Below are 10794 nucleotides of genomic sequence, written 5' to 3'. Positions count from 1 at the left end.
GTTACACACAAACACACACACCCGGTTCACTCGCTCGGTTGGTTGGTTTTATATCCCGCCTCGCCTGTCCTGGATCGCAATGAATAGAACAGAATTCTTTATTGGTCAAGTCTGATTGGACACACAAGGAATTTGTCAATGCTGCGGAACGGGGCGAGTTCCCACCACGCGCACCTCCCAGCCCCCCCCCCCCAAACGTGACGACAACCAACGCCTGTTTTAACTCTTCAAGGGTTTTTTTTTTTGTTTGTTTGTTTGTTTTAAACAACCCCGGCGCGAGCCTCGAGGCCTTCCTCTCTCTCGCGCGCGCGCGCGCGCGGCCGAAGCGAGCGAACGCGAGGAGAAAGGGGGGGGAAAAAAAAAAAACAGCCGGCGAAACAGTTAAAGCCATAGAGCGGCGGGGTCTAGAGAGGTGTCGCCGAAGAGGCGCCCAGCTCGGCCTCTCTCTTTCCCCCCACCCCCTCCCGTTCCGAGAAAGAACGCGAGGCTGCAGCCCGATCGGGAAAAGGTAAGGCGCATGGCAAAAGCAAGGCGACAATAATAATAATAATAATAATGCTAGTAATACTACTACTACTACTAATAATAATAGCGGCGGGCAGGGCGAGAATAATGGGGAAAGCATTGCCGGGGTGGGGTGGGGGGGGTTGCAATGCAAAGCAAATGAAACAACTGCCCGTTTTGCAAATCAGTTGGGGGGGAAAAAAAGTAATGCGGAAGCGGTGAACAAATGTTCGCGGCAGTGCAACCTCCTTATCGTGTGTATACATATATAATATATATTTATGTATTTATATCTATCGCTGGTTCCCCCCCCCCCTCCCGGTCTCGAGTAAAAGTCATTGAACCGGGCTTTGGTGGGCTTGCAAACCGGCAGTTTAAAACCCCGCTGGGGTGTTACCACCAGGCCGTAAAAGTCAATCGGTGGAGAAAGAAAGAAGAAGCCTTTTCTCTCCCCGCCACCTTTGAAAGGGCCTGATCTCTCCCCGTCCCCCAAACAACAACAGCGAAAGACAAAAGAAGAAGGGAGCTCTGGTCGCGATCTTGGCCGGACTTTGTATGGAAAGGGCCTCTTCACCCGGGAAAGGCCCCGGATCCTCCGCAAGGGAGTCCCGCGGGTGGGGTGGTGATCCTGGGGGGGGGGTGGGGGGAAAGAAAGGACGCTGGAGGAAAGGACGCTGGAGGGGGGGACCCTGGATGGGCGGCCCACGTGGCTTCTTCGACCCAGCTCGGAACTCGGCCCGTTTATTCAACTTTTAGGGAGTCCCTTGAAAAGCAACCCCTACACAATCCCATCGAAGGGAGGAAAGATGGCTTTAATTCAACGGGGTGATTTAATTCCGCAACTCTTAAAAGAAGAGATTGAAGAGGTAGAAAAGGGGTCTTTTCCCTTCCTTAACAACATTGGGGGGGGGGGCTCCGTGACTTCTCTGTAACACACACACACAAAATGTTTCCTTCTTCCTTTTCTTTTCCCTCTCCTGGAACGGCAAAGGAGGAGAACAGCAACTATGGAGGAACAGGAACTTGTGGTGCACAAGGAGGAGATGGTGGAAGAAGAGGAGGAGGAGGAGGAGGAAGAAGGAGGAGGAACTGAGAGAGAGGAAGGGGAGCCCATCGTAGTCCAAGTAAAGACCATTGAGGATTTTTTGAACAGGGGTAGCGTGCCCCACATCAAGACAGAATCAGAGGAGGAAAGCCACCGATATTGGGACACGGAATGGCACGAATTCTTGAAAAACGTGGCCTGGCTGTCTCCGGGCCCGTCTCCGCCTCCGTCGGAGGAAGATGTCCGAGGTTTCCAGGCCTCCTTGGGGAGAGTCAAAGAAGAGGCGCGGGAGGGGAGCTCGGGAGAAGCCACACGAGATCCGAGCGTTCGCGGAAAAGCCTGGATAGGCAGAAAAAAGCTGGATTCCTGCCGGAAGATGAAAGAAACGCTGGAGAAGATGGGGATGGAGAGACAGTGGCCCCTGCATCTCACGCAGTTCTGCCCCCAGGAGGTGGAGAGGGCCAGGGTGAGAATCAAATCCCTAAAGGCTGAAAAGAGTGGGCGGGGGGGGGTATGGAGGAGGAAGGAGGAGGGGAATACAAAGGTGGTACAAGAGGCCAGAAAAATGATTAACCTGTGAAATTGTGTTACTAATCAGTTGTACCAGTAGTAGCAGAATTCAGAATTGGGATTTTGGTTCTGTTTGGACTGTGTATGTTGGTGAGAAAATTAAGCTTTTCATTGTTTTATTGCTGTACTATGCAAGTAGTCCTTGATTTACCACGGCTCGCCAAGTTAAAATGGCACTTTAAAAAAGTGACTGGTGATGGTTTTTCACACTTAAAACAACCGTTGCGGTAGCCCCATGATCAACATGATCCAAATTCAGATCATGATTCATATTTAATTCATTTTTGGGCAATAGTCATAAACATGAATCATGATCTGATGGCTGTTAAGCGAATCTACGTTAATGATTACATGATTTCCTCTCCAACTGTCATAAATGGAGAAGCCAGATTAACTTAACAACCGTGTTACCATCTTAACTGAAGTGATTCACTTAACTGAGGCAAGAAAGGTCGTAAAATGGGGCAAAACTCACTTAAGAAATATCTCACTTAGCAACAGAAATTTTGGGCTCAATTGTGGTCTTAAGTTGAGGACTGCCTCATATTTTCTTTCTCACTTTCTTTTTCCTTCCCTTAATTTCCTAATTTTGTTTTTCTTTGTATTTTATACATTGATAAAACAATAAAAAATCAAAGAGGTACGATAAGTAAAGGACTATCTCTATTTGGGAACAGTTGCTTACTGAGGTAGCAGCTAAATGAGAAGTAGCTATATTTTGTCTTGTGAACTCAAGATTATTTTATAAAAAGCCAGCCAAAAGTTTGTATCTGAAGACGTCATCTCCTGTTTTGCAGGAAATTGCCCAGAATGAGGTGCAGCCACTCCCTGTTTAGCAACTACTTCGTTTTAATGACCATTCAGAAATAGGATAGCACAGGTAGTCCTCGGCTTACAACAGTTCATTTAGTGACCATTCAAAGTTACAACCGCACTAAAAAAGAGACTTATGACTACTTTACATACAACTATTGCAGCATCCCCAGGATCATGTGATCGAAATTCAAATGCTTTATAACTGACTCATATTTATGACAATTGCCAATGTCCTCACATTTTATGATCTCCTGATAAGCAAAGTCAATTGGAAAGCCAGATTAACTTAACAACCATGTTACTAATTTACCTGTTGGAGTGATCCACTTAACAATTGTGACAAGAAGGATTGTAAATTGGGGCAAAATTCACATAACAAACGTCTCACTTACCAACAGAAATGTTGGGACTCTCTTGCATTTGTAAGTAGAGGACTACCTGTAATACCTAATTAATTTTGTGACCGTTATGGGCATTTACAACTTCACATCTTCACAGTCTCTCAGTCACGTGTTTGCTATTAGAGCTAGCAACACATATATCCTGCCCTTATTTTTATTTGCTTGTTTACATGTTGATATGTTTATATCCCATACCAAGCTGCCTGCAAAGAGAAAGAACGCCAATACACCAGAAGGAATAAGAAAGAAGCAAAGAAAAGTCATCAGTCTCAATTTGAAGATGAAGATCATCAAAGCGTATGCCGATGGGAAGAAAGTGACTAATATAGCTCGAGAAGAAGGCCTGGCCCATTCCACCATCTCTGCCATTTTGAAGGACAAGGAAAGGATCAGAGAGGCCATAAAAGGATCATCGGGAATGAATGTAAGTATAACAAGGCAGCGAAAAGGCCTCATCCACGAAATGGAGAAACTCCTCATCCTCTGGATTGAAGATCAGATACAGAAGAGGCTTCCGGTGAGCCTTGTCCTCATTCAGAATAGGGCACGCAGCATTTTCTCCACACTGAAAGAGCGAGCAGGCGAAGAGTGCACCGAAACCTTCACGGCCAGCCGCGGCTGGTTTATGCGATTCCAGCAAAGGTTTCGTTACCAGAAAACACACGTGTCAGGGGAAACTGCCACTGGTGACGAAGAAGTTGCCAAACGTTTTCTGAATGAACTTGATCAGATCATAGCAGAAGGGAACTATTTTCCCGCCCAGATATTCAGCATGGACGAAACTGGGTTGTACTGGAAAAGAATGCCGGAGCGAACCTACATACACAAAGAGGCCCAGGCAATGCCTGGGTGTAAAGCATTCAAAGATAAAGTAACTGTACTATTGGGCGGAAATGTTGCTGGATTCAAGCTGAAGCCATTTGTAATCTTCAAATCTGACCACTCCTGTATGTTCAAAAACTTTAGCAAAACCTCACTGCCCATTTATTACCGACCCGATCCTAAGGCCTGGATAACACCCATTCTCTTTGATGATTGGTTTATGAATTGTTTCATTCCCCAAGTAAAGGAATATTGTTGGCAAAAGGGGATTCCGTTTAGAATTCTTCTGCTCTTAAGCAAAGCACCTGGATTTCCCCCAGATCTCGGCAGTCTCCACCCTCATATAAAGGTAATTTATCTACCCCAAAACACCTCCGTGCTCCTACAGCCTATGACCCAGGGAGCTATCTCAGCATTCAAGGCCCACTATTTGCAGGAAGTATTTGCCAAAGCCTTAGCCACAATGGAAAATGAGAGTATAACACTGAGCGAGTTTTGGAAAAGCTACAATATCCTGGATTGTATTGAAAACATCGTAGCAGCCTGGCAGAATGTTAGCGTGAAATGCATGCAAGGGATTTGGAAAAAGTGCTTGAAATGTTTTGCTGCTCTTGCAGATAATTTGGAGGAATTTAACCAGCACCAAAATTTAAACGAAATAAATAAGAACATTTTGACGCTCACAAAATCCCTCGATTTGGAGGTTGACGCTGAAGACGTGCAAAGTTTGATAACTTACACAGAGGGAGAGCTTTCCAACGAAGATTTAATTGAATTGAAAGAAGAACTGGAAGAGCAGAAGGTGGTGGAAGAAGAAGTTGAAAAAGCAGAAAAAAAAGAAGAACGAAAAGAAGAACGAAAAGAAGAAGTGAAAAAAGTTGTAGAAGTTCAGCCCAAAACATTCAGTCTGAGAAAATTGGCTAGCGTTTTCTCGGGTGTTAACAAAATTTTATCAGAATTGGAAAGTATGGATCCAGATGTGGAACGTTTTAGACGGGTACACTGGGAAATGCGTGAAATTTTAAAGTGCTATCGGGAAATATACGAAGAAAAAAGGAAAGAAAGTGTGGAAAGCAGACATAGTGGGTTCCTCAAGAAAGTTATTTCTTCCCCAGTTCCAGTCCCCTCCCTCTTACCGTTCCGATCGACAGTAATAGAGCATCTGGATGATCCTCAACCATCAACTAGTTATGCCAGGGGATCTGATGTTCCTGAAAACTCGGAAAACCATGAATCTTTCAAAAGATATAGATCCGATTTGATGTTTACAGGTATTGTAATTTTAAAATATGATTTTGTAGTCTTTTTTTTTAATTATTATTTGGGGGGGGACTTTTTTGGTGTCTCCAAGTCTGTTGACTTGGACTGGCACCAATAAAGGAGACTATTTGTAGCTCAGAGTTGAAATGAGGGGTGCTCTCTGAGCGTGGTTGTTACTTGTTTGTTATTAGTGCACTGATGAGGTTACCTAGTTTGGGCAATGAAATGTCTGCAAGAAAATAACCAAGCTCAGAGACCATCAAGGATCCTTCATTCTCAGATTGAGCCTGCCATTTTCTTGGCAAGATTTGTTATTTAGTTCCTAGGGCAGAACTAGAATTCAGATTCTCTTGCTTTTTTAGTCACGGTGGTCCTTGGATTAAGACTAGTTAGTGAAGTGACTATTCTAACTTGGGGTGGTACTGAAAGAAGGGACTTAAGACTTGTCCTTGGAGTTCTGGTGATTGTAGTGTTCCCACATCTATGTGATTACACTTTCTACCAGCTTCCCACAACAAAGTCAATGGGGAAGCTGGTAGGAAGCTGGAATTTGCAGTCACATGAGCTCCTTACTTAACATCAGCAAGCTGGACTGCCAAAATTGCTGTTGTTGACAAGCACAGTCGTGATATCTGGTGCCGTGGTAAGCTGAGCATTATCTGTAAAACCAAACTGGCTCTCAACACAAATCTAAAATTTTGTACTTAACATAATATATCAACTTTTCATGCACTTAGTTTCCATTTAACCTTTTTAAAAATTGCATAATGTTCCCTTTTCATACTAGCATCTCAGTTGGAGTTGGTCGTTATGCTGTAGAGTTGCAGTCAATTGTTTTCTGCACTTCTGGGCCATTTCATCTACAATCTCATTACAAAATGGTGGCCCAAACGAATTCAGTGCTGCTAACCACCTTGACAGAGCTGACTGAGGCTACTTCCTTTCCTTTGTCATATTAGTTGTAGAAGAAATAAAAGTATTTTTATTAACGGTAAAGGTTCCCCTAGTCATTCCCGACTCTAGGGGGCGGTGCTCATCTCTGTTTCAAAGCCGAAGAGCCAGCGCTGTCCGAAGACGTTTCCGTGGTCATGTGGCTGGCATGACTAAACGCCGAAGGCGCACAGAATGCTGTTACCTTCCCACTAAAGTGGTCCCTATTTTTCTATTTATATTTTTACATGCTTTCGAACTGCTAGGTTGGTAGAAGCTGGACAAGTAACGGGAGCTCACTCTGTTATGCGGCGATAGGGATTTGAACCGCCAAAACTGCTGATGTTTCTGATCGACAAGCTCAGCGTCTTAGCCACTGAGCCACCACATCCCTTGGTATTTTTATTAGGGGCATGCAAATTGCATTTATAAGTACTCCACAATTGGAACCATCCAATTTACAACCATCTGGTCGTAAGTTGTAGGAGTTGTGAATTGAGGCATTCACATGACTGGACAAAATGTGGGGTTTTTTTTAAAAAAAACTTTTTTTTGTAGTGGTCATTAAAGCAAATCACACAGTCCTTCAGCAAATGGCTTGGATGTTAAGTACACCCCTTGTTCTGAGTGGGAACCTTTTGTCAAAACCCAGCAAAACTGTGGGGAAAACATGTCCGATTATAGCCATGTGATCAAGATGCTGCAACCTGTCACAATGATGAGCCCATTACCAAGCAGCCCAACTAAGTGCCAAGAGAGCCCCACAACATTTTACTGTGGCCAGAAGTGCTTTACATAAAATGACTGGTTGTAAGTCAAGAACAACTCGTTTTCCAATTCTGACTTATTTTGTGATCTATTGGCAAATACATACTTCAAAATTGACTCTAGAAGAGTAACTTTTGTGCATTAAATCTCCAAATTGGATCCCCTCTTCCCAGCTGGTTTGAGGGTTACTGGTTTAAGCCTAGGGCTTGTTTTTCTTGAATTACAAGAAAATTCCTTTTCCTTTCCTTTTTTTTCCCAGTCATCCCAAAGAATACGATGCTAAAATCTCCGAAACAGGAAGAAGAGGCCTTTGAGATTGTAAAGGTGAAGATTCCCATGGATATAAAGCAAGAGAGTGATGGTGAAGCCAACTAATTTGGTAAGGATGCAGATTAGTCAATCATTGGAAACGTTCATGGGGTGCTTTTGAGCCCAGATGCTCTCTTTTTGAAGCTCAGGGAAACGGCTTCAAAATCCATCTTGCAGAACTGCATCGACCATGGTGCAGTCTTTCACATTTGAGGGTTCACCAAGCCAAATGCCATTTCCTGGAGAGGAAAATTGTCCCAGGTTCCATCGTAGAATTTTTGATTCCTAGAATCTTTGGTTGAAAGGGTCAGGTTGCACAGGATGGGGAAGACCTGACTCCTAGAAAAAACAAGACTGTAGAGACTTGCTGCCAGTTAAACGCATCATATTGGACTAGCTGCCCCCTAAGTTCCCATCTTCTGTCTGGTGGACCTATCACTTGATGGATCAATTATGTGCCATCAACTGAATGTTGTCTATTAGCAGCCACATAGATCTTCTCCGTGGCAAGATCTATAACCTCTTGGTAAAGATGATAGATTCTTACATTGGGAGGAGGCCCGGAAGTCCAAATAGTTCCGTAGGATAGGAATCAGAGGTGATATTCTACCGATTCGGACTGGATCGGCCAAACTGGTAGCACAAATCGTGGGTGGCCCCGCCCAGTTGCCCCAGAACTACGGCATCCATTTAGGCCCTTTTTTTCGCCAAAAGCTCATGCGCGGAAGGCTCTGTGCATGCACAGAGATGTGCATTCTCATATTTGCGAATCAGTAGGGAAGGTAAGTGAATACCACCGCTGGTGGGAATCCCAATTCAGTCACCCCACCCCCACAGCTATTTACTTTCTGCCTGATCTTAAGGAAGGGGAGCCTTCCACTCTTCTAGCCCACTGCTTTATCTGTCCTTTTGCACAGATTGATGAGGAATGAAGGATTCTGGGAATTGAAGTGTAGCCATCTAGGGAAGGCTGAGCTTAGTTATAACCTACTTTGATTGGCTTATACTGTTGCATGTACCAAAGCCATCATGGCTGTACATTGTTAGTGAGTAAGTCCACTGGTGTTTAATAAGAAATATATTTCAATAAATCAGTGGCTTAGTCCTAGAAGAGGATGTTATTAATGATGAGGTCCTCCCAAACTAGAATAGAATACAATAGAATTCTTTATTGGCCAAGTGTGATTGGACACACAAGGAATTTGTCTTTGGTGCATAGGCTCGGTGTATATTAAAGAAAATATATACTCAGCACAAATCATAAGTACAACACTTAATGATAGTCATAGGGTACAAATAAGCAATCAAATCATATTAGGGAACAATATAAATTGTAAGGATACAAGCAACAAAGTTACAGTCATACAGTCATAAGTGGGAGGAGATGGGTGATAGGAACTATGAGAAAGTTAATAGTAGTGCAGACTTAGTAAATATTTTGACAGCGTTGAGAGAATGTTGCAAGCTATGGGGTGGTAGTTAAAATATTAGTGAGCCCATTCATTCTGTTTAATTTTTAAAAAATTAAATAAATTGGTGGCTTAGTGACATGTGAACTGTTCTCTATTGCTCTAGAAGAGAGTCTTCTTGATGCTGAAATCCTCCCGAGCTGGGGTTGAAAACCATCAAATGAGCATGATTGAATTTAGGATTTCTTAGATCAAGCAGGAGGGGAAGATGAGGTGGCCTTTTAGAGACAAGGTCAATTGGAAGAGGAAAGAGGAGGCATGAGAGGAGACCCAGGAACACAAGAACTCACAGCAGACGTTGTTTGTAAATACATTGTGGGGAGAAAAGCTACATAAATATATTTTCCTCTTTCTCCCAGAATATGAACTGATATTAAAAGAGAAGACTTTCCAGGTGGGAAGATCTGAAGAAATAGACATTTGCAAGAGTTTGGAGGGAATCAAAACCTTGTATTTCTGGGGTTCTGGGGTTAAAAGAAAAGTGAATAAATCCACCGGGAGCACAAAGGCATTTAGGAAAGAAAGCCAGTGAAGCCTGAAGATGATGATCAAAAGTTACAAGAACTAATTTCCAGCGTGGCTAAAAATGAAATAAAATTCGAAATTCAGAGGAGCCGGAGATGGTGTGCAACCCACAGTGTTCCAGCTACTACACATCTTCAAGGATAAACTGCATAAACACACTGTTGGAAAATTAACAGCAAGCCTCCGATCATTCTGCAGGGGAGCACTTCCTCAGCAAGGAAAAAAAAAAGGATATTATTTGCTCACAATATGGGAAATTTTGGTTGGAAAACAAACCTCATGAAGAGCAGCAAGATCCACACAGCAAAGAAGCCATATAAATGTCCAGACTACGGCAAAAACTTCATTGGTCAGATGCCCTCATCAGAGACAATGAATGCTTCAAGTGTTGAAGCTTCCGGATCAGTTGCCACCTAAAGCTCCGTAAAAGGATGCACACAGGTGAGACGTTGCACCAGCGTTTGGAAAGCTTCAATGAGAGAGCAAACGCAAGAGGACCCACACGAACGAAAGCCTTACAAGTGCTCCGAAGGTGGCAAAAGCTTTCGGACCAGCTCCCAGTTGAAAATACACAAAAGGACACTCACACTGGCCTGATGCCATATCTGTGCTTAAGACTACAGGCACTGATAACGATCCCCCTGAGGGTCAACACAGTAGAGAGACTGTACACAGGTGCCCGAGTGTGGGAAGAGCTTTGTTTCTAGCTCACATCTCAGGAAGCTTAATATATAGTATACATCGCCAAGAAGCTGCATAAATGCTGCTACTATGCGAAAAGCAGTAGTAGGAAATCCCAATTTGGTGGTCCACGAACAGATTCATATCAGAGTTCTTCCACGTTTTCATAAACACATCCACCTACGAGGAACATCCGAGAGGGGCACAGTTGTTGTTCAGGTCTAACATGCAGTCTCAGAGAGTGATAATGACATTAGCATTGGAGTAAAACAACAGACAGCTAAGAGTCAAGCACAAAGGGGGCATCGGTGGCTTTTAAACATATTGATACATTAAAAATGTTTTAAAGAAGTCCTTGTTTCACACTGAAGTTCTTTGTGCTCTGGGATTGCAGGCAGGTTAGAAATAACCTCCCCCCCCCACTCCGAAATCTCGGAAGAGATTTTTGAGCCGAGATTAGAAAACAATAGATTATCTGTAAGGGCTGTTGCTGTGTGGGGTGCGACTCCTTGGTGAATTTTGGCCTCTGGAGATTTTAGGAAAGGAGCTACAGCCTAACAATGTAGTACAGTGATGGGTAACCTTTTTGTCCTCGCATGCGTGCACGACAGCATGTATGTGCGTGCCCACACCCATAATGCAATGTGTGTGCGACACTCCCCGTACACGCTGCCTCCCCCCCACACCCTGTTTT

General features: G+C 43.7%; 1 protein-coding gene across 1 annotated transcript; it reads left to right on the top strand.

Annotated features, from left to right (window-relative positions):
• Positions 1 to 402: 402 nt before the first annotated feature.
• Positions 403 to 10197, top strand: LOC116504740 (tigger transposable element-derived protein 1-like). Its single transcript, XM_032211954.1, has 5 exons — positions 403 to 508; positions 1496 to 2015; positions 3536 to 5429; positions 7376 to 7495; positions 9001 to 10197. Exons 2-4 carry the CDS (start codon positions 1512 to 1514, stop codon positions 7489 to 7491), a joined length of 2514 nt encoding a protein of 837 aa, XP_032067845.1. The 5' UTR covers positions 403 to 508; positions 1496 to 1511; the 3' UTR covers positions 7492 to 7495; positions 9001 to 10197.
• Positions 10198 to 10794: the final 597 nt, after the last annotated feature.

The sequence above is a fragment of the Thamnophis elegans genome, chromosome 2, assembly GCF_009769535.1.
Source record: "Thamnophis elegans isolate rThaEle1 chromosome 2, rThaEle1.pri, whole genome shotgun sequence".
Lineage (NCBI taxonomy): Eukaryota > Metazoa > Chordata > Lepidosauria > Squamata > Colubridae > Thamnophis > Thamnophis elegans.
This window is presented reverse-complemented; position numbering and strand designations above follow the sequence as displayed.

Coding starts and splice junctions, on each gene's coding strand:
- LOC116504740 (XM_032211954.1), top strand. CDS start 1,512: ATGGAGGAACAGGAACTTGTGGTGCACAAGGAGGAGATGGTGGAAGAA. Junction 2,016..3,535: donor AGGAGGTGGAGAGGGCCAGG/GTGAGAATCAAA, acceptor TCCCATACCAAG/CTGCCTGCAAAGAGAAAGAA. Junction 5,430..7,375: donor ATCCGATTTGATGTTTACAG/GTATTGTAATTT, acceptor TTTTTTTCCCAG/TCATCCCAAAGAATACGATG.